This window comes from Nanorana parkeri, unplaced genomic scaffold (assembly GCF_000935625.1).
Source record: "Nanorana parkeri isolate BGI_ZX_2015 unplaced genomic scaffold, ASM93562v1 scaffold705, whole genome shotgun sequence".
NCBI lineage: Eukaryota > Metazoa > Chordata > Amphibia > Anura > Dicroglossidae > Nanorana > Nanorana parkeri.
Genome location: NW_017306973.1, coordinates 579,593 through 603,941, shown reverse-complemented (window position 1 = coordinate 603,941; position 24,349 = coordinate 579,593). Strand labels below are relative to the sequence as shown.

The following is a 24,349-nucleotide window of genomic DNA, read 5'->3' as shown; positions in this document are numbered from 1 at the left end:
TACTGCCAAACTGATATATTAAAACTGCAGCCATAGCGCTATAATGCATCATCAATATCTGCAATTTACAGTCAGAGATGTCTTTGTTCTTTACATTACAGTATACAGTATATGCCAATCTGCAAAGTACAGTAATCCATAAGAACCCAGATTTTTTTTTTCACTGGTGTGACTTCAGTAAAATGAAATCTGAATGATTGCTACAGGTTACAATTCTTTGTATATCACTGCTGCTAACATAGCTAATTAATTATTTAAATGAGCATTGAGGGGATAATAAGTGTTAGGCTTAAGCCTAAAGGGTATCTGTCATGGGAGGACTAAGAAGACTACTACTGCTGGCAACCTTTTGAGAATGCTAGTTCCCTGGTTGTTATGCTAATGCTTTCAATGCTCACAGTCTGCGACCCATAACAAGCATAGAGATAAAAAACGATTACACTTTTGTGACACTCAATTACAGCATGCTTGTTCTGGGTCTCTGGCTCAAAAGTACTAAAGTCAGACAAAGCCAAATTACTAGCATTTCCAGAAGGAACTGCTATGGTAGCCCCATATTTTCTCAAGACAGAGCCACTTTAAAGATTACTGTCAAGGTTTGGTTTTTTTTTAAAGCCTGACTCCATGTAAAAGAAGGATTTTTATACTCTATTTTGTAATCCATTTCTTGGAGTCCTGTGGGACACAAGAAGCCTTTCATCTTTGGGCTATACCGAAAAACAAACTGTAGGTCAGCTCATAAGAACCCCTCCTCCTAGCAGCATTTCCTTAGTTTTGTAGCAAAGCAGTATGGACAGTATGATCATAACCACAGAGGAGTGTACCTCAATGAGCTCCATCAAAAGAATTTCATGATGAGTACAAAAATCCTATATTTCAATGTGATTGCTCGGCAACCTGCTGCAATGTTTTATCTTTGTGATCCCTTGTTTCAATAGAAAGAGAGCAATCAAACATCACACTTGAGATTTTCCAGCATGCTTTACATTTTACTGACATCATGCCTGGTGATAGTTGTGCTTAATATCATATTGTTATTTCTACAAAGAATGCTTGAATTAGTTATGTTCCCTGCAGATTATATACAGTGTCTGTCCAACCTCTGTCACCTCAAATATTTTCTTACCCCTTTATCAATTATAGTACAGTATGCATTCTTCAAGCAGTAGTTTTGTTTGAACACTTACAAATTCAAATTCTTGCTAATCTTTGCCTCAGCAAAGAAAAAGCATGCCTCATTTGAGGTAAGAACCCTAGAAGATGATGATAATGACGTGGAAGTGTTTGAGTTAGAGAATCCATTTTCAACTGTACCATCGACCGTGTCTTACAAAGGTATACGTAGCAGTTTCTAGGCTGTTTTCTGCCTGCACATACTGCTTTTTGTCCTATGCCTTCTGCAATTTTCTGCCTCATCTTAGCTCGTAGAACTACAGGACTGCAGTGTTGCATACATACATTGATACGTGACCTAAATGATGTTGTAGGTTACTGCATTATTTCATGTATTTAACTATAAAGCAAATGATACATATGTAGACGCTGCTTTCATCCATCTCTAAAAGTCTGTGCCTCAATTATCAGTCATTGGACAGAGATCGCTGTATGTCTCCACTAAGAAAGAAAGGAATGTGTAGGGACACCTATACCATTTACGCACAGATCTTAACAAAATAATATCAGTAGAATAATTGTACTTTTTATTAAAAAAATTTGAAAGCCACACTTTCTTCATAGAGCTTGAGCCATGTTTGATGTAGATTCACACTATGGACAGCAAAAGGTCAACAAGAAATGATTGTGTTCAAGAGCCTATCACATTATTAATTGGTAGCAAGGAACATCTCTGCTTCTTAGCTGTTGCAAATGGATTTTATAATGACACTGTTCAAATTAGATGACAACACTAATTCTAGAGTGTTGGTGTGCATATGCTTCTTCTATCACAGTACTGTACATCTGTATGCTATACTGTTTTTTCATAGCTTGCGTTTTAGAACTTTATGCCCATTAGCTATATGTAGCTTAACACCCTAAGTTATTTGTTGCTTCTGGCAATGCCAACAGTCGTGTTACTTCAACACATGCCATAGCCTTTTTCCGCACTGCTTTAAAGCTTTTAAATGAACTTTTTGTTACTTGGAGTGTTGTTTGTGACTCTTGTTTATATGCAAATCGTCTAGAGATATTCTATAATTTAACCAGTTGTTTCTTTGGTTAGTATTTTTTTAAATGAAACCTGTACTGAGTAGATGAACCTTATGTTTGGAAAATTTAGTTGCCTGCTGTCTTGTGACCTGTAACAAATATGCAGATAAGGACATCTGGCTCGTGGTCAGTGATTCTTAGGGTGTCAAGGTCAAAGATAGCTGGGTATGTAGGTTTTTCAGGAGGTCAGAATAGAAGCCACTATATTTCTCTTAGTACAAGTGTATCGCTTGGCAAAACCTTTTTTTTTTTCCATTTGGATAGAATGGAGACTGGTTAAACCCTGTGTCAAGTTTTTATAAAAATTTAAAAAATGGAGGCGTCACCAAGCGAAGAAGCGCCCTAAGGAGTTTTTATTAGTAAAAAGCATCAAAGTACCAATGCGTTTTGGGGGCAAAAGCAGACCCCTTTGATCAGGTGTAATTCAAAAGGAAATCCTTAGGGGAATGGACTCAGGGAAAGTTAGAATGAAATTAGCCACAAATACAAGGGCACATGCAGCAGTCAGCAATTTGGAGGCAAAGTTTTTATATGTCTATATGTTCTGTGAGGAGATATACCCCTCTATTGTTCCGGTGATTGTCACTGAGAATGAAAGTGAGAGAAATCCCAAATTTTAGAGATGTTTCCAGAACAAGAGGTAAGATCTTCCAATGGGGCCATCTGTTCTGTAGACAACTGTCTAATAGGAGATGTAGGGACATTTCCCTACTGGGAGACCGAGAGCAACAATGAACTGATAGAATGGTGAAGGGTTAAAACCCCTATCAAAAACTAAATAAAAAGTTTTGGCTATGCATACAGTTATATTCTATTATGTTTTGGATTGCAGAGTTGCCATGTGTGAGGTTTTTTGCAAGATATTTTTAGCTAAGTAAGCAGCTTCTCTTTCAAAAATATGCAGATGTTGCTTACCTCATAATGGTCACAAATCAGGCAACTAAATTAATAGTACTGTACATCATTTGCAACAGAAGACCCCTGCTGCAGCCTCGGCCTGATATCATTTGGCATTCATCTGCTGCATTGTAAGTGTTTTTTTTTGTAGGTTGTTTAGCTGGTGTGTGGCATCACAACAATGTCTCTGTCACACTTATCTCACAAACTTGTTTCCAGAAGAGATCACATTCAAAAACATTGACCAGTCTGACCTCAAGAGGCCGGAGGGGATAAATGGCGTTGAGCAGCTCCATATAGTAAAGGTGGAAACTAAGCAGCCAGGTACAATTGTGTGGAGGCTGATATTGCTGGCTCTTATTACCTAAGCCCTTGTGTGCCAGACTGTGCTGCTTTTTTTAGGAATAAATAACATTTATATTTACAAGACTTATTCTTTGCTAATTATCATTTGATTTCACATCATGCCTGAAATAAAGATCTGCGGCACCATGACTGGTCTGTTCCTCAGCTAATATCCGAGGAAAAACATTTCACATATATTACACAAGATATTACAGAAGATCTTAGATGCAGCAAACACTTGTGAATGGTCCATTACACAGTATTTAAGGTGTGGTGTTAAATTAAATCAATCTTGCTTGGCAGGTCAACTAGGTACTGTGTGACCAGTTTCTGCAAAATGCATGACATTAGTTTCTTGTGGCTGACTAATATGGCACATATTACTCGTTTTACATACTGATTCTTTATTTTTAAGCACTGCTTAAGATGATTCGAGAAAGTTCTGTCCACACAGGTACGATTTTCCAGCACACAGGGGTTATTGATAAATCTACTGCCATTTATATGCCACACAATACAGCTGAGGTGCTCTGTTAATCCTTTTGCATGTTTACTTAATGGTCTGCTACCTTGCTTATTGAGTAACACAACGGGGGGCAGCATGTGAAAGGGTTTTTTTCTTTTAACAGCCGAAACGGTTATTGATGGGCCATCAGTAGGGCTAAGATCCAATGTAGAGCGACCTTCTAATCTCCCTTGTTATGTCTAACAGCTGCCGTGCCCACCCCTGAACGTAACCCTCGACCAGTGTCTGCACCTGTCATCACTCCAATCCAGGTAGTTGTACAACCTTCACCTTCCCGAGGGGCTACTGCTCACAGAGTAGAAGAATCCTCAACTAAATTTGAAGAAAAGAAAACTCAGGAGCGGATCCCAGAGCCAAGAATCTCCCCAAAGGTTATTGTATCACCTTGTTATAGAAGTTCTCTCCCCTCCTAAAAGAATATGAAGGTTTTGTCATTGATGACACCAGTGCTTCACTTTGACAATGCTGCTCTGTTTAAATTGGCGACTCTAAATGACTGAAACTTCTTCCCTTTGCTATCATTACGTCTCAGAACATTTTGTTGAATTGAATTTAATATTATCCAAAAAAGCCACTACTAAGGCAGGTATTATATTATTGGCAGACACATTGGTCAGGTTGACAGTTTAATTGAGTGTTGTAGCATTTTTAGAGTTTACCTCTCCTCCAGCTAATTGCTGCACTTTCTCACTTGCATTGTGCTGCTTCTGCCCTTTCAGATAGAAGGGATTGTTTTTCACTGTATACTACTTCAAAGTTATTATTTTTTAAAATCTGGTTATTTAGCTACATTGACATTCTAAATGTTTAAAGTTACACTAAACTCAGGAGTTAAATCTTAAAAATACATTCAAGTACCTTAACCATTAACACAAATGTATCTTATTTGTGTATCTCTCAGCTGTAAATCCTCAAATCATCTCTGAATTGGTGCGGACACTGTCCTTCCTTCTGGAGGGTGACTACTTTTGTTCCCCATGGTCCCTGTGTGTGTTCTAAAGTAGCCATCACTCCAAGTTTGCCCCCCCCCCCGATGGGCTACAATCTCATGTTTAGTTTACTAATTTGTGGAGAGATTGTAGTCCATCACGGGATTGAGCTTGGAGTGGTGACTACTTTACAACATACACAGGGACCATGGGGAACAAAAGTAGCCATGAAGGAAGGACAATATCAGCATGAATTCAGAGATGATTTGAGGATCTACAGCTGAGTGATACACAAATAAGATACAGTTTTGTTAATAGTTAGGGTACTTGGATGCATTTTGTAGGATTTAACTCCTGAGTTTAGTGTCACTTTAATAGTTTTTAAATGAAACCTCTATGATGAAAAAAATATTAAATTAGAGTCACTTGGAGAATAAAATATAAAGGTGATAGTGGAGCCCCATTTTGGTGACATAAACCTTTCTTCTGTGCACTTATAGATGGAACCTGTGAAGACAGAAATTCAGGAGTTTCCCTTTTAGTTAGTTGTTTTCCAAGGTGCAGGCTCTGGGGCTGCCATTGTGATTCTGGCTTAATTGCCTAGAGTATCACTGAACTGGCACAAGAATGTAAGATGGAGTTCAGAAATCACTGGCTCCATACTTGTTCCAGTTTAGTGATTTAACAGCTGGTGAAGCCAGAATCATGAAGGCAGCCCTGGAGCCTGCACTTTTAAAAGCATGACAGCAGCTACATTTTGTTTTTTATCCTTGCATTTCCTTAAGAGTTGTTTCTCATTATGAGATGAAAACCTTTACTGTAGCACTTTTTCTTAGAGTAGTGAACAGTGCCCACCAGGATGGCCAACTTCCCAGGGTTACTGGTTGTATTGTGTTTGTAATGTTATTTATTTTTTTCCTGTTTAGGACATAAAGAGGTCCCCACAGGGTTCTCCATCACCCGCTGTTAATGGAGAGCAAGTGCAGGTTGGTTATAATAGTGTTTCATGAATCTGCTGTAACAAGTTATCTAGCTTCGGTCATAGATGGATTGACTGCTTAGAACTACATAGAAAGCTTAAACCAGAATGCTTAGGGTAATCCAAGATGATCAGTTTATATGGTGGACAGGAATTCACACGTTATTTGTAAGGGGAATGAAATAGAATGTAGGATTCACATGTTACCACATGCCAGAAGCAAGCCTTCGCACATGGCGCTTACCCTTGACTAATAAAACTTACAATATTTTACAAAAGCGGTTTTATGCAGACATACACAGATCACAGTTTGCACAAAAATGGTCAGACAAAAAAAAGTGCAATGCATGTTTGTTCCCACTGATTGATCCTGCATGTTATTCCAAGACTTGTTGCAGTTTTTCACTGCCATTCTATAAGTTGTTTGTTTTTAAATTAATACCTATTTTGTTTGTCTTTTAATTTCCTTTTACAACCTTACAGCAGCCTGCTGAAAAAGAGGATGACATAATCCGCATGAGGAAGGTTAGCAGTGTTTGTTCAGCATTATCTTTGTCACCTAGCTCTATACAAGGGAGATAGAAGCTACATTTTTATGTGCAGTCCACTCAAAGGAAGTAAGAACAAGAAGACCAAGTACAGTATATACTAGATTCCTAAATACATACGTATCAGTGTGAAAGTGCTCTTAGAAAAGAGGAGTTTGTGCCCTCACCAAGAGTTGTACTTAACAAAGCTATTTTATCATGGAGGTTAGCACAAGTGACATCATTGCTCAGGAACCCATATGCCTTCTTAGCAGGATTTTTTTTATATGCAGTCAGTATGTTCAGAGAATTCTGAACTTTTTCTTCGAGCCATAACACAGGAAAAAACTAAGCAGGTCTACATTTTCTTGGGTGGATTGCTTATTGCAGATGATAAATTAGTCAAATTTGCTGTCTCCCTATAAATTACTATCATTCTCAACAGTTCTTCCATTCACGTGTGTGTGTGGCTTTTTATACACCGCTTAAGTATCATTATCATGACAAAGTAGAATATGCTCTATTTAGACATTCCATTCCATCTGTCATCAGTTTTGTGTCTGTTCTGTGAAAGATGACTAATAGGTTTGCTATGGCCAGTTGCTTTATTGAACTTTTATTATTCAATAAACTCTTGTATTATTATTTTACAACAATATTTCATGTTTTAGTATATTTTATATGTTGCTAGCCTTCTCTGTTTTATGCTTTATTTAGGTCAAAGCAGAATCTGATTAGAAATGTATTCATCATCACCACTTTTGCCAAAGGCATTTATGGACTATAACAATATTTGCACACCCTCTTTTTGGCTCTTTCTCATATCCAATATGCATTCCTTTTAATGCACATAGCATTTCAGGATGTCTTTAATTCTGTATACCATCCTGCATTACCTTTTTAAAAACTTTTTCAGTATAATGAAATCCTCTCAACCCAGGTTTTTTTTTAGTTCCGGATAGAGTTGGAAAGGATAAACTCTGACTGATTTTATTTCTATGTGTCCACACTGATGTAATTTACACTATTTTGTATGAAGGATATCAGGCATGAGAAGAGGAGACACAGTATTTTAACCCTGATAAGTTGTAACTCTTTACCATTCTATTCAATACTAAAAAAAAAAAGGTTAGCTCTTCTTAACTTATGACTTTGGGTAAGATTTTTGACAGCCATAATTTTTATTGAAAGTTGAAGCATACTGGATTCCCCAAACGTTATACCTGGCCTCAATTTTTCTTTTGGCCATTTAGTGGGTTGCAGTCCACATATGGAAAGTTTTCCTATTATTTTTATAGAACATGCTTTGTGTGCTCATATGTCCCCATCCTCATTCTGAGCTTGCTAAAACAAACAATATTTAACCAAGCTTAGCAAAGTGCTGCACACATTTTCTTTACAATTCTGATACATAGAAGACAATTGTCTCTGGTCAGAATTGCATACACTGGATATGGTTTTTTTTTCCAGAAAAGCATTCCTGTCTAGAATAGAGTACAGTATTCCCCTATCACCTCCTATTAAAAGATATAAAAGTCGTTATTACTCATCATGAATTTTGCAACGTATATATTTAAAGTGGGCTGAACTAAAAATTTGCCATAGTATAGGGAAGTATATGTGGCTAAGCAGTACCCAGAAAAATTACAAATGTTCTCTTGTATTGGTTCTGAAAAATAGCAGTGCACTTCATGGTATGTTAGTGTGTGCATAGGTACTCCTGGACCTACAGCACCATAGCTGTATATCTGTAGTGTGCTATTTAAATGGAACGCCAGGATAAAACATTTTTTGCAAACACCAAAGAAAAAAAGTTAACTGTAATTAAGACTTTCCTAGGTCTGGATGGCTGCTGGTTATGGCAAAAATTGTAAAGGCTCTGATTCGGGATCCTTCACACACAACACTATGCTGCAGGGATAAATAGATGCAACTGTGACAGGGAAGGTCTCTAGTTATATACCTGCCCCCTCCTCTCCCCTCATCTATTCATAAGAAGTGTTAAATACTTTTCACATAACACAAGGCATTCTGTGAATGGAGAAGAGGAGATCCAGTTGTAGACACGCTCCTCCACTCCCCTTCTCCGTTTACAGAATGCTTTGTATTCTGTCAAATTAATACAAGGCTTTTTGTGAATGGACAAGGGGAGAGAAGGGGCAGGTATAGGAGTGAAGCCCTCACTGTCACAGACGCAGCTCTTCATCCCCGCAGCTCCGAAAGTATAGCGCAGTGTGTAGGATCTGAATTTAAACCGGCCATGATTTTTGTAGTAACCAGCAGCTATCTAGAGTTAGAATATGTCTTAATTAGAGGCAACTATTTAACTTGTGGTATTTTACAAAACAATATTCCTGGAGTTCTTATTTAAGGCACTGCTGCATCTGACTGCTACTGTTACTAGGTTTGGATTGAGATTTGGTGATAATACTATTATGCTGCTCACTGTTCTCCTTGCTGGGGAAAAAAAACCCTGCCTCTATCTAAATGGCCACCACCATAGAGAGATACTGCGAAGAACAAGAAATTGTAAGTCAGAAACAAGGGAAAGATCAGCTTCAGGGAGACCGAAGGCAATACTTGTGGCTATTGCTTTGCCCTCTGCCTCCTTTTATGGGCCACAGCTTCCAAAGTTTAGTTCATTTTTGGCTTCTGATTTAGAAGCAGTCTTTTTGGCTTCTGATTTAAAGCAAACTGAACTAATGAATTATATTTTCCTTGTCTTTGCTGCTACTTACCTAAAAATAAAATATAGGTATATCAAATATAGCATTGAATTAGGTCCTCTTCAAAATATGTATTACTTTTCTAGTTGTTTCTTTTCTGATTTATACATAGGACACCACAGTTGCTTAGAATAGATTGTAGTGTGGAGTTAGGGACTTTTTCCCTTTAAAGTGCATTAACATACAATGAACAATCCAAGCCTTTAACCCTTAGTACAGATAGTGTTCACATTTCATTTTACAACAGACAATGGAGATCTGTCAGCACAGTACAGACTGATAATGGAGATCAGCACAGTACAGACAGGGTTAATAATGGCAAGCTCTACTCCCCAGCCCCCTCCTTAACATTACATAAAAGGGGAAGCTAAATACAATTTTTCAGCAAGTAAAAAGACAAGGAGTAATTTTTAATTATTTGTTTCAAACTTTGCAATGTGAATGGAAACAACGTAACAAGTATAAAATAGGTGCTGTATTGATTTTTCTCCAAAAGAGGAAATGCACTTTACAAACTGACATTTAACCACTTACCTGGGAATAACTGCTGTATAACAGGACATCTATTTCTACATTCAGAAAGGTGGCTAGTTCAACGTTCAGCAGTAGAGAGACGTTTTGCAGATGATAGATCTCAATTTTACTTTTTTGAGCGGCTTGCAATATGACGGAAAGAGTACCTCTTATCTCTTTACTTTTCTCAACTATTCGTCATTGTCTGTTTTCCATTTATACGGAATTTCTACTTTTTCACTTTGCAGAAAAGAGCAAAGAAACTAGAGGGGGAAAACATTTATATCAGACATAGCAATTTAATGTTGGAGGTTGGTATAAATTCTTGCAGTCTGTAACCCCCTGTTGTCTGGACTTTTGATGTCTTTCCTTTTTTGTTTTGTTTTCTAGTGTGTACCTACCTACCTGCAGAAATACCTGCGGGCACTGTCTGCATGTTCATTTTTTTTTGCATGCGTGCTTCTTTATTTAATGTAATATGTTGTATGTTCTCCAATGTATTTAACACGTGTTCATGTCTGGAGACCTTGCTGCTTGTATCTGTGGTTTTCAGCATACTTGTTTCAGGGACATTATCTTAGTGATGTGAAACCTTTCTGGTCTTGCTTTGCGTGTTACATTTTTGTGCTTATAAAAGTGATTACTGAGTTCAGTGTATGTGCTTCTGCCATCTGAAATTTTCAGTTTTAATTAAGCCACTGGAACTTGAATGTGTCAAACAATGTGATGCAACTTTAACAGTGCTGCAACAGCTTTAAACTGCTTTTGTCTTTTAACATTTAAATATCTGATAAAGCCTGTGTGGTGAAACATGTGGAATCAGATGTAATACACTTATTCATATTCCACCTTAGTTAAGGGTAAATAGAAGCTTCGAACAGCACACATTCTTTTGAACACACTAGCTCCTTAGGTCTGCGCTAGTTGTGGTCTGTGTAGGAGAAGAGAATGTCTTTCTGTGCATCATTGCACCCACTTGTAAGCCCTGTACAATACAAATGAGATGCCCAATTTTCAGCTTGTGAACTGTGCCATAGAAAGGGTTTTATTTTCTTGATTTTTTTCTTAAAAGAGGACTATGGCCAAACCTTTTTTGGCATTAGCTCTCTTTTGGGTCACATGGGTAAGTTTACTAATGTTTTCCTGTGACCCAAAACGCAGCATATTGCCCGCTATATGCTGACAGAACAGAGATGCGCTGTAGCTGGGAAAGATTGACAGCTGGCTCTGCCTCTCTAGAGCCAGAGCTATCTGTGTCCCCCCCGTCTGTCTCTCCAGTCCAGAAAGGGGAGGGGGGAATCCCTATAGAGAGTGGTGACTGCCAGTCACTAATCTCTGCAGGAACTAGATTGTGAACCGAGCGATCAGTGGTATGTGATCTCTCAGTTCTTGATCAATAGAGCCGATGTGTGACAGCTGCAGTGTCGCATATCGGCCCTAAATGTGGGGATGAGTGTATTTCACTCATCCCGTAGTTCTCCTTTAATGATTGTGTCCAGATTCAGCACCGAACCAAAAGATACAAACTGGTGCTGAAAAATTATGCTTGCTGTATCCCCGCTGTATTAGTAGGAGTGCAGTGATATTTAAAAATGGGGGGCTTTTTTTTAATCGTAATTATTTCATGGAAACAGAACCATTGTGAAATCTAATGGTATTTAGTTAAGGAAGGGTAAACCATTACTACTTTTTATAATCGTGTGTAGGGTTGGTGCTTGGGATTAACCAATTAGTAATTTTGTTTTACATAACAGAGGATTTTAGAGTTTACTATGGACATTTCCAAATCTAGGGCAGATTCTGCTTTGAGCAAATGTTAGTAAATATGCCTATATCATGGCCTCTTTAGCATTCCTTCCATATTATCTAAAATATATGGCCATTTCTAGCTGCTTTACCCTTTGGTTAATTTGTGGATTCAAGCTCTGTTTCTATAATCCACTGAATACTCATTCCTATAGACATGGGTCCTATGCAGACCTTTGGCTACAGCACCTGCACAAAAGCCTAACTGTTTCAAGTGTACTATACGCATACAGCCTTCATTTACACACTGTTACCTTTTTTTTTATCTGAACAGTATGTGCTAAATGGTTCGATATGGCTGCATTATTCATCTGGTTGGATGTGGGCATTTTTCATTCTTGTGATCAAGCTAAGATTCTTGCCACTAAACAACATGTTACAGGCTATAAGCTTTGGCTAAATTGTGCTCTGTCCTCAAGATATCAGCTTCTACCTCCCCAACTGCTTACCATTCTTCTTTTCTTTGCCTTCCTTGTTTTTCTTTCTTACTCTTATCTTTTCTATCTCCTCTTCACTTGTAAACTTCCATCTTCTACTATTCTACTGCTTATCCAACTGTCCACCTTTCCAAAAACTTCTCAGGATTTAGAGACCCGGACTCAGGAGGAGAGCATTAAACATCATGCCAGTATTCGTGAGCTGAAGAAAAGTTTCATGGAGTCAGTGCCTGCATCACGGCCCAGTGAGTGGGATAAACGCCTCTCTACTCACTCTCCCTTCCGTACCCTCAGTTTCAATGGACAGGTCCAAACTGGCACTGATGGGGTAAGTTTGAATACCACCATACAATGCTTATGGTTTAAGAATCTTTCAAAGTGAATAATTAAATCAGTGTTTTTAGTTAATAGCGCCAGTTAACACATTTGCCTTATAGAACGTTTTTGAAATTGAAGACATTTTAAATAATACATATGTGTATTATTTATGAGTGTATATGAGTGAGAGCTATGTTTATGTACAGGTGAAACTCGAATAATTAGAATATCGTGCAAAAGTAATTGCAGTAATTGCTGCAAAAGGGGCCCAAACCAAGTACTGAGTACATATGCATGCTTGTACTTTTCAGAGGTCCGATATTGTTCTATGTACAATCCTTGTTTTATTGATTGCATGTAATAATCTACTTTTTTGAGGTTGTGGATTTGGGGTTCTTGGGGTTTTCATGAGCTGTAAGCCATAATCATCACAATTATGACAAATCACGGCTTGAATTATCTTGCTTTGCATGTAATGAGTCTATCTCATATATTAGTTTCACCTTTTAAGTTGCATTAGTGAAATAAATGAACTTTGCCCGATATTCTAATTATTCGAGTTTCACCTGTATATATTGTGTATGTCATGGGGGTAAAATGCACTTAACGATTTACTAATATACAAACCCTAATAAGGAGTAAGGTCACTCATTCCCTTCAGATTAGCTTCTCCAGGAAAAAGCCTCCAAATCTTTAAAAGTAAACAAAGCAAGTGGAAATGTATTTCACTTTTTGTTTCAGAATTTGTTATAAAAGTTTATTGACATTTTGAATCTGAAGAAGTTATTTAACTTAATTCCGATATTCATTAACTTGTTTTTTTTAGCAGCGTGATCAAGACATTAAAGTGTATTTCCACCTTTTGCAGTCAAATTTGAGAAACCCCTGAATATGTTTATGTGTTACCATACACACAGCATTCCTAAAAATAATTCTAAACATGCTTATTACCTTTTTAGCTGTTTGTTTGGAACTGCAGGACTGTACATAGAACTCTACAGCTTCTATTGCTTTAAATATATGTCAATGTGAAGATAATGGACAAACAGGGATATTTTTTTAAGTACTAGAGGTGCACCAAAATGAAAATTTCAAAAACGAAATGAAAAAAATGTCAGGCCGAAACCAAAAATGTTTTGTTTTTTTCAAATTTTTTAAAATATTTTATTTTTAATAAACTTTTTAATTTTTTTTATATTTAATTTTTATTTATTTTTATTAAATATGTTGGGGGCTTTGGGGAAATATTAGGGGTCTAAACAGATCCCTGATATTTCCCTTTTGAAATAGAAAAAAAGATTGAGAACACAGCCCTCAATCTCTTTTTCTGCAGCCCTGTTATAAATGAACAGGAATCCTCTATACTGAGTGTTGCTGTTCATTCATAACTTGTGGATATAGTGTGTTTACTATATCCACAATTATGAATGAACAGGATTGATGTAGATCACTTCCCAATCATTCATAATTGAAGACACAGTAAACATACAATGTCCTCAGTTATTTACAAACACTCAGCGATCACTGATCGCTGAGTGCTTGTACTCCGTTCTCCATCCTGACTGGCTATCACAGGAGGCTGAGAGAGCGGTGCAGGGAGGAGATCTTGATCTGACAGCTAACTCCTCTCCGGCACAGCCGACCGGCCTCCTGTGACAGCTGTCACCACCCACACCGCCGCTCTCCTGATTTGTCACAGGAGACTGAGCGGTGCGGGGAGGAGAGACGCCTGCCACTCACAGCACCGCTCAGCCTCCTGTGACAGCGCCCAGCAGAAAGGAGAGAAAGCAGGGATGCGCCGCTATTTCAGCCAACAAATGGCACTTTCGACATTTTGCAAAAAGTGCAATTTTCGGCCAATACGTTTCGGCGGCCGAAATATCGGTGCACCCTATAAAGTACATTAACATACAAAGCAGAATCCAAGCCTTGAGATTTTTAACCTTTTGTTAGATCAGACCGTGTTGAAATTGTAAAGATAACTTCTCACTGTCCCCTTCTTAACATTACATAGGAAAAGCTAACTAAGATTTTTTCAGCACGAAAAGAGTAAGCAGCAAATTTGATTTTATGTTTGCAAGTTATGCCACATGAATGGGGACATGGAACAAATATAAAGTGGGCGTTATCCCAGTTTGACTGCAAAAGTCAAAATATATTTTAACCATCCTGGAATGTTGATCAATTGTTAGGGAGCAGCATTTGCACCACAGGATATAATTTGCCCTGTAAAATGGCCTCATTGTTTTGCCATTATGCAGCCATGCAAATTATTAAGACCTGCACAATTATCTGAGCCAGAGATGGCTGCCCACGCTATCATGGACTTTATCAAATGTAACTTGTGGCCACAATTATTGCAGATTTAAGTGTTCTCCAAATGTTATTCCATCTGGATGTAGGCAATAGGGTAACAGCTGACTTAAGGTTTACACAGGTTTCAAGTTTTGTTGAGTTACACTAATATATTAATCCTTGTATGTTGGCCTTACTTACAAGTTCTTTCTAAATGACAGCGCTACCATAGATACCAACTCTGTGAAGGTTACAACAGGGTTGGACAAATCTTATGAGCCAGGTAGTCAGTGCTCGTTAACAATTACAGCTGTTGCCTAACTTTTGAGCTTTTCTCTAGTTGTTGTCAATGGAGCCAGCTCCTGGACTGGACACATTGGCTCCTGAATTCCATATTAATTTGTCCATCCCTGGCTTGCAACAGTCAATCTTTATGCAAACTAGGTCACCAATGTGTTGATCCAGCATTGTGGTAAGTGTGGAGCATGTACATTATCAGCTATTCTCTAAAAGTCCATATATCTATTGGTAAGTGCCTGTGTGCAGCAGCTGTTATCGTTTGCCAGTGCAGTTTATCCATATTTAGCAGTTATTTTTATTACTTTTAAGACCATCATTCCCCTTGACTTGTTAAATAAACTTGCAGGTTTTTTTCTGTGTTTTACACTTGCTGTTGTGGCAACACAGATGTGGCCTATTTTGAACACTGTTACGGTAGTTGCATCATGTTGCTTTGAAAACTCACATGTCAATGTATTGGAACAATAGGCTAATATACATTCAGCCTAATATGATTCACTCGGGTTGTAGTTGTGATTTAGTTTCTTTAAATTGTCCTTCCTGTGTGTGTTTGTTTGTAGATAAATCTATGTTTTCCTTTTACAAAGGCAGAATTTCTGTTCTAAGGAAAATTGTGCCTTCCAAAACAGTCACTCTGTTTTGGTCATGCCTAAGGTTGGCTTTTCTTGTGTGTATTGAGGCATTGATATTTAAGGAGGTTAAAGCTGGACATCAGACAAACTGCTAAATACATAGTTTAAATGAATATATGTGAACTTTCCTACCTATCAAATAACGTAATTCTGTATTGTGATCAGAAAACCACTTCAAGTTCCTGACCCTCTGGCCATGGACGATACTGCAGTTAAGCAGTAAAGCATTATCCAAAACCCACCTCTGTTGGTCGCTGGTCAGTGAAGAGGCAGTAGCAAACAATGTCATCCTGTGCTTTCATAGACAATATTGTGCAGAACGAGAAGATAATCTGAATGCTGACTTCTCTCAGTCAAAACGCTGTTATGCAGGAGATTACAGTGAGCTGATGTCAACACAGATTCAGTTACTTATATCCGTTCTGTGATGAAATACATTACAATTGATACAGTCCGATACTGTATGAGAATAGTTACAGAATATTTTCCTAGTTGATATTAAAGTGACAATGTAATGTTCAATTTTAAAAACAGATCCAGATCCCAATGATCCTTGTGGGATCCTAGCCTGTGTATCCAAAATGTTTCGCATTCTTCAGTTTTCTATAACAATCCTCACCCCTGGTCAATAACCTCCCCCTCTCTGCTCAAAAGAGAAACATGACACATCTCCATTATGAATTTGCATAAAATGTTTAGAATTATTGGAAGGTCGGAGTGTCTTTGGATAACAACCAACACCAAATATGTTCCCCAATCCTTATTTTCAATCGTATCATCGTACATACCAGTCAGGTTAGAAAATACCGAACTTTATGCGAGAAAGATGATGTTCCCCTGCTAGCTACCTAAAGGTAGCAGCAGCATCAGTTAAACCCAATACAGATTTAGGCTCCATTCGCAAAGGAGCGGTTGCCAGCGTGTATTCGGCTGTACGAATAAGCGCGGAGCGGCTCTAAACATAAAAAAACAATGCCCTTTAATGTGCATTGTTCAGACTTTTGTGGTTGCCGCATGGTATGAAGCCGCGCAAACCACAAAATAGTCCAAGCGGGATTTTATTGACGGACGAATAGCTGCAAACGAGCAGAATCCGTGCAGATGAAAGATTTTAGCGTTTGCGTGCCGCTCGGTCTTCCGGAAACGCGGGTGGGAAATGCAAACACTATATGTGAATGAAGCCTCATACAGAACTTAAATGCTCTCCATTCTCTTCCCTCGATTAGAGGATGCTGCTCTTAGTTGATGTGAAGGGATCTGCAACATTCATTGCATTTTTATTCTTAGTTCAGCAATAACTAGAGACATAGTGGGGTTGATTTACTAACCTTTTAAACACACCACGAACGTGTATACACCTCTGTAGTGTGTTCCCTCCCAGCATGATCTATGGGAGGAATCGAAACACCTTTGTAGTTGCATTGTGGTAAGTGTGGAGCATGTACATTATCAGCTATTCTCTAAAAGTCCATATATCTATTGGTAAGTGCCTGTGTGCAGCAGCTGTTATCGTTTGCCAGTGCAGTTTATCCATATTTAGCAGTTATTTTTATTACTTTTAAGACCATCATTCCCCTTGACTTGTTAAATAAACTTGCAGGTTTTTTTCTGTGTTTTACACTTGCTGTTGTGGCAACACAGATGTGGCCTATTTTGAACACTGTTACGGTAGTTGCATCATGTTGCTTTGAAAACTCACATGTCAATGTATTGGAACAATAGGCTAATATACATTCAGCCTAATATGATTCACTCGGGTTGTAGTTGTGATTTAGTTTCTTTAAATTGTCCTTCCTGTGTGTGTTTGTTTGTAGATAAATCTATGTTTTCCTTTTACAAAGGCAGAATTTCTGTTCTAAGGAAAATTGTGCCTTCCAAAACAGTCACTCTGTTTTGGTCATGCCTAAGGTTGGCTTTTCTTGTGTGTATTGAGGCATTGATATTTAAGGAGGTTAAAGCTGGACATCAGACAAACTGCTAAATACATAGTTTAAATGAATATATGTGAACTTTCCTACCTATCAAATAACGTAATTCTGTATTGTGATCAGAAAACCACTTCAAGTTCCTGACCCTCTGGCCATGGACGATACTGCAGTTAAGCAGTAAAGCATTATCCAAAACCCACCTCTGTTGGTCGCTGGTCAGTGAAGAGGCAGTAGCAAACAATGTCATCCTGTGCTTTCATAGACAATATTGTGCAGAACGAGAAGATAATCTGAATGCTGACTTCTCTCAGTCAAAACGCTGTTATGCAGGAGATTACAGTGAGCTGATGTCAACACAGATTCAGTTACTTATATCCGTTCTGTGATGAAATACATTACAATTGATACAGTCCGATACTGTATGAGAATAGTTACAGAATATTTTCCTAGTTGATATTAAAGTGACAATGTAATGTTCAATTTTAAAAACAGATCCAGATCCCAATGATCCTTGTGGGATCCTAGCCTGTGTATCCAAAATGTTTCGCATTCTTCAGTTTTCTATAACAATCCTCACCCCTGGTCAATAACCTCCCCCTCTCTGCTCAAAAGAGAAACATGACACATCTCCATTATGAATTTGCATAAAATGTTTAGAATTATTGGAAGGTCGGAGTGTCTTTGGATAACAACCAACACCAAATATGTTCCCCAATCCTTATTTTCAATCGTATCATCGTACATACCAGTCAGGTTAGAAAATACCGAACTTTATGCGAGAAAGATGATGTTCCCCTGCTAGCTACCTAAAGGTAGCAGCAGCATCAGTTAAACCCAATACAGATTTAGGCTCCATTCGCAAAGGAGCGGTTGCCAGCGTGTATTCGGCTGTACGAATAAGCGCGGAGCGGCTCTAAACATAAAAAAACAATGCCCTTTAATGTGCATTGTTCAGACTTTTGTGGTTGCCGCATGGTATGAAGCCGCGCAAACCACAAAATAGTCCAAGCGGGATTTTATTGACGGACGAATAGCTGCAAACGAGCAGAATCCGTGCAGATGAAAGATTTTAGCGTTTGCGTGCCGCTCGGTCTTCCGGAAACGCGGGTGGGAAATGCAAACACTATATGTGAATGAAGCCTCATACAGAACTTAAATGCTCTCCATTCTCTTCCCTCGATTAGAGGATGCTGCTCTTAGTTGATGTGAAGGGATCTGCAACATTCATTGCATTTTTATTCTTAGTTCAGCAATAACTAGAGACATAGTGGGGTTGATTTACTAACCTTTTAAACACACCACGAACGTGTATACACCTCTGTAGTGTGTTCCCTCCCAGCATGATCTATGGGAGGAATCGAAACACCTTTGTAGTGTGTGCACACCCAGCAGGTGTGTTGTTCAAAGCCCTGCAATGAATTGCAAGGTGATGTTGTGTAAATTAGCTCTATGTTATGTTGCTTGCGTTGATGAATGCAGGAATGTAAATGCATGAGCTAACCATTTTTGTCTAAACTGTGAAGCAGCATTATATATGCATCATGTGCATGATTTTTCCATATATGGCATTAGTGGAAATATGCTTTTAGAGACTTTTTGGTTGATAAATACGTTTTGCTGTGTGAAAATCACACACACCTGGTGTGTGTGTGTGTTTTAGGTTAGTAAATCAACCCCAGTGACTCCTAGAGGCCAGAATAAAGATGTCTGTATACTTTGTACAATAAGTGGCAGACTTGTAAAGTTTTTACTTCATTAATGTAGTACATTAATACATTAGTCCTCATGTGGCACTCCATAGATAGGGCAGCACATACTTTCTCAAAGATAAATATATGCTTTATTAAAGCTGACGTCCACTCGGCTATGAAAAAAACGCAAACTCCTATGTAGTAACTAAATTTGTCTTTAAGTTGGCATCCTGTATTTCCCTCAACAGAAGTGGGAAGTAGAACAATATGAGCTAAAGGGGGTCTGCTACAGTATTCAATGTTGTCAATCTAAGGGTCACCATGCTTATTACAATCTGACCTACATTCTCTGTACAATCTTTAGATTTACCAAAACTATGTAATATGATGACCTACCTAATCTATCCAATCAATCTGTATCCAATCAGGCAGGACCTTGCACTACATTGTTGTTGGTACAGATTGTAAGGTGTGTGGTGAGCTTAACAACATGCTTGTAACATACTCTACAAATCTACAGCAGTTAGGAAATCTTTGCCATTTATACATATGTAGTGTTTAAGCCAAACATTTACTAGGACTAGGCTACTATTTCCTACAATGTATCTTCTTTGCGAGTACACAGAGTGCCCTGTGCCAGATCTGTATATGCCTAGAAAGTGAACTTTCTTATATTTAAAAATAAAAAAAGGTGTAGTGTTATTTGCTACTTAGTAGTACATACGGTATTTTAACGGTTTCAGTCATGCTATTTATTTTATGTTAGAAAAAAATCAAATGTCATACCACATTTAGTGGTATATAATATCATATCTAAATATACTTCAATATATTATGAGTTTGCATGATTGGCATACATTAGAAATACTGATATATATACTTTGTTTTGTTAAATTAGTTATTTCCTAATTATATTATTTTCTTCTAATGTAAATGATCCGAATGAGAATAATGCGGGTACAAAACATAATTTGCTAGTTTGAGGATGTTTAATTTGCTAGACACAAAGTAAATTATGTGTGACATACTCGAGTGGTGATTGCAGTAATCAAATGGTGTGGGGAAAAGGTGGTAGTCACATAAATATTTCAACATGCTTGAAGTTCTGTCAACTGCTTAATGAACCGTAACTACTGCATCCATGGTCACAACAGAAATCCTGTTTGTGACCCACAGGGAATGCATATTAAGAGCCAGTGCACATACAAACTAGCATATTTGGAAAATGTAAGATGTAATTGATTTTCTTTAATGTTATCTTAGACTTTGCAACATCTGCAGCTTTATATTACATTAAAGTGAATTGTTAAATTTTTGTTCTCTTATATAGTTTAATCCTATTCCATTTAATTTTTTCCAAACCCCAGTTGTCTTCTTTTTTTTTTTAATTATTACATTTTTATTAGTATGTTTCCATATAGTAGACAAGAATTACAACAAGAATACAGCTTAATTTCACAATGTAACGAAACTTCTGCGATACAGTACAATTTTTGTCATTGCTACAGTTGTTCTGATACACCAATTAATCGGTTTGTTTTTCTTTTTTATTGTTGCTGTGTTGATTCAGGTTAAGCGTGCTCTTGTTTTACCCACTGAGAGGAAAGTATGTGGGTCAGAGGTAAAGATCATACCTATACCATGCTCTGGCCGGTCACGTACACAAGCTTGCATTGTGCTATCCATCCCTGGCTTTTTGTTTTTTATAGCCCTTGCCAAAATGTTGGCAAAAATCACAATGGCTGTGGTAACGCTTTTTGGCCTGCAAGCTATCATTACAATTAGTTGAATCCTTGCATGAAGTTGCTCGTGCAAGGCTTATTTGGGCTTCAAGATTGGTTTATTGACTTCTTGCTTTGGACAGATACTGTGCATGTTCCGTTTATTACTTCCAAAATGCTGGAGAGGCCCAAAATACGTGTTACATTGTACATAGGATTTTCCTTGCTGTTTACTTAAAAAAAAAATATCTGTCTTGGGGGTTTCTGGTAGCCAGCCCCACAGGATAGCAGAAAGCTCTCATGACTAATGGTCTAAAGTAAAACATTCTACAGCTGGGACACAAGCCTAGTCCTTTTTAGGCTACTACAAATCACTGTTTCCTCTAAGCTCAACAGTTTGGACATGTACTGTCTGGCTGTCATTCAATAGTCACTTTGACAAAGGCCAAGGCTATTAAAGTCCGGGGGTCAGTCCAACCCAAACCTGCTTTATTTTCAGGTTCTTGGTGAAGTTGGAAAGTTAAATTGCATAATGTTTTTTTGGATTTGTTGGGGACACTAAGAATAATTTTTCCTAACCAGAATTCTAATTCTGCCCCTGTCATGTCAGTTAGACATATAAATATATGACTGGCACTCTGACTTTTTGGCACCTACCGGAAAATAGTATTTGCCTTTTAACTATTTTCCCAGATTTCAGAACTTAGACGAAAGAGTTTTAAAGTGTATGAATAGCAAACTTTTTTTTTTTAGTAGGTAAGGGTTAAAATGACCTGTCAGTTTATTTGTTGCTGTCTGTGTACCGTTGGGGAAATTTCCCTTAACTTTCTGTCCCAGAAATGTCACAGGCAGTTTGAGTAAATCTCCCAAGGCAGGGGAATTCCCATCTTGGATACTTATCATTATAATAGGTGTCCTCATTGGAGGATTTCACCTTTTAACTCTTGTTCTGGTGACAACTTTAAAATGTTGGATTCCCCCTTACTTTCTGATTCGGTGACAGTGATCAACAGGGCAATTGGACAAGTAAATTTTCCCAACGGGGGCACAGACATCAAAATGAACTTGACAAGAGGGTCTAACCCATCCTCACTCACTTTTTCCCCAGAGATATACTTTAAGAATATTTTTTACATTGCTGTCTAGATAGTGTGACATCTGAAAAGAAGCTATTTTAAAATTAAGACTGCTTCAGTATTATAGTTTTAAATTAGACTTTCTTCTATGTTCTGACAACTCTAAATGTGATTTATTTTTGTGGTACCTAGTTTGTTCAGTTTCCCAGCTGGATTAGCAAAAGATGCTTAGATGCTTTGTTAAAGGCCTGTGAAAATCTTTTTACAGACCACCTTAGGTCCTTGGAATGGTGAAAAAAAACATTTCTTTCTTGCCAATTGAGGAACACAGGAATTCAGATACTGACAACAAAACCTTGTGTTATGCTGTATGGAGTGCAGTTGATCTCTGATAACATTGTGTCTTTTCTTTCTCTCTGCTCAGAAAAATGTAAATTGTTTTCACTTGCTTTATTTTTTAAAATTATTGTTCAATTAAGATTCCTACTAGATCGTTGCTTAACTGCTCTCTATATGCAGCTATCCAGATTGACCTTTCCTCAGCTTGATTTTGGAGTGCCATACTCAGACCCCATTGGACTGGACAGCTATCCTGGAATGTGACCTTCTAGCACTCTGCTCTATGTTGTGATGCTTTCCAGACCTGCATATACTGATAAAAGTTAGCTGCTGGGTGGAGTGCGCACTCCCTCTTTCCCACTATTCAGCTTTAATGAGAAACCTTCACACTGCTGCTTTGGCTTGCAAGAGCCACAAAAAAACTCTGATCCTAGGTCTGTTTCTGCTGCCTGCCCTAAGTGCTCTGGTCACCATCAACCTCCTGACCCTACAGCTGCTGCCAGCATTTGGCTTTGTGAGTTCCTGAGGCATTGCCTCGTACAGTGAACTATGTTGCCTTCCACCTTGCGGTACAACATATCTGGTTTTAGACACAGCGGAGCCAGTCCTGCTGTATTAGGGCATCACAGTTCCAGGGGTTCTACACCAACCCATCTGGGTTCACAATTCAAAAGTGGGCATCCTCCCCATCTTGGATTTTAAAGTTCCAAGTATGTTCATTTGGGTCCAGAAATTTTGCGTGCAATCTACCAGATTTATCATAGCCCTGCCATTTAGCCTTCTTCTGCTCCTCAGTTTTCATCACACCAAGGTGCTGGCCCCTATGCTAGACTTACCTCCCTTTTAGGGCATTCCCATTGTGGGATATCTTGACGGCTCCCTGCTGAGGGTACAGTTGGCCCAGGTTCTGGCGACAATGTAGCCCTAATCGCCCAGACAATTCAGAGGTTTAAAATCTAACAATTGCCCTTTAAACTATACTGTGACCGTATCACCCTGTGCAATATATTCAGTTGTTGTGCTATCAGTGAAAGTACACTGCAAAACGTTCATCTAAATCTGCACTGCGCTCCTGGATCCTGAACCTTTAGAGGTCAGCAATGGAACCGACTCATTAGCATATCTGGGTCTAGTCCCAGACACAGCTCATGCCAGAGCTTTTCTTTCCTAGGAAAAAAAATTCAAACTCGGGCTGATGAGTAGCCTCCTTTACAGCAATAACATTTGCCCAGATCCACACTTGACCCCTACAACAAAACATCCTGTTGTTATGGGACAGGACAGACAGGTTGTACCTGGTTTAATGGCTGAGGAATTCAGTTCTGGAATTGAGAAAGTAATTTCTTCTGGTGATCTTCATTGCTTCAGACTGGTCCTGGTGAATGAGATACTCCAACCTGATAAGACTATTGGCAGACACTCTATTGGCTCTTCCAGATTGTCTAGACCTTCCTTCTCTGGTACCAATTTACCATCCTGCTTCATAGTCGCTTGCTATTACGGCATGGCTGTGTAAGCCCAGGTTCTGAGAGACCGGGGCAACCCTGAATCTGTGATTCCCAAAATTCTAAAAACTAGAAACTATCACTGTACGTGGCGAGAGGCTTTCACCCCATGACATTTTCCATGTGAGGAATCCTTGTCTTAATACAGATGGGTCTGGACCAGCATTTAGCCCTGTGCACCATCAAAGGTTAGGTCTCTGTGCTTGCAATCTTGTTCCAAAGATTGCTGGCTTTTCATTCTTCTATTAATACCTTTGTGCAAAGAGTCTCCCATGTGCTCCCTTGCGACTCAGGGAGATCGGAATTTGGTTCTCTTGGCACTTAAAAAAAATACTTTTTGAACCTATCGGCGATATTTCCTTTTCTACTTTCACTAGGTTGCGTTTCTTGTGGTCATCACCTCTGCGAGGCAAGTGTCTGAGTTAACTGTTTGTTTTTCTAGGGCCTATTTGGACTGCTTTTAGACCCTCTGACAGTATCTGAATTCCCGTGTCCCTCAATGAAGGTGAAAAAAATAGAAATCTTGTGCTCACTGTAAAATCAATATTTTGAAGTCCAATGATGGACACAGGGCCCACCTCTTTGTGTTTATGATCATGCTCTTGGTACTAATTTGCCACAAACCTCAAGGATGCTGGGAGTAGGAGGAAA

The 24,349-nt window shown here is 38.4% G+C and overlaps 1 protein-coding gene across 3 annotated transcripts in view; it reads left to right on the top strand.

Annotated features, from left to right (window-relative positions):
• Positions 1-24,349, top strand: part of EPB41 (erythrocyte membrane protein band 4.1) — a 120,219-nt gene that overhangs the window by 78,891 nt on the left and 16,979 nt on the right. For all 3 annotated transcript variants that reach the window (XM_018563848.1, XM_018563851.1, XM_018563850.1), the window contains exons 12-18: positions 1,219-1,335; positions 3,325-3,429; positions 4,163-4,347; positions 5,832-5,891; positions 6,368-6,409; positions 9,899-9,961; positions 12,039-12,221. In XM_018563848.1, coding sequence (XP_018419350.1) covers positions 1,219-1,335; positions 3,325-3,429; positions 4,163-4,347; positions 5,832-5,891; positions 6,368-6,409; positions 9,899-9,961; positions 12,039-12,221 — 755 coding nt within the window. The remainder of the gene's footprint in view (positions 1-1,218; positions 1,336-3,324; positions 3,430-4,162; positions 4,348-5,831; positions 5,892-6,367; positions 6,410-9,898; positions 9,962-12,038; positions 12,222-24,349) is intronic.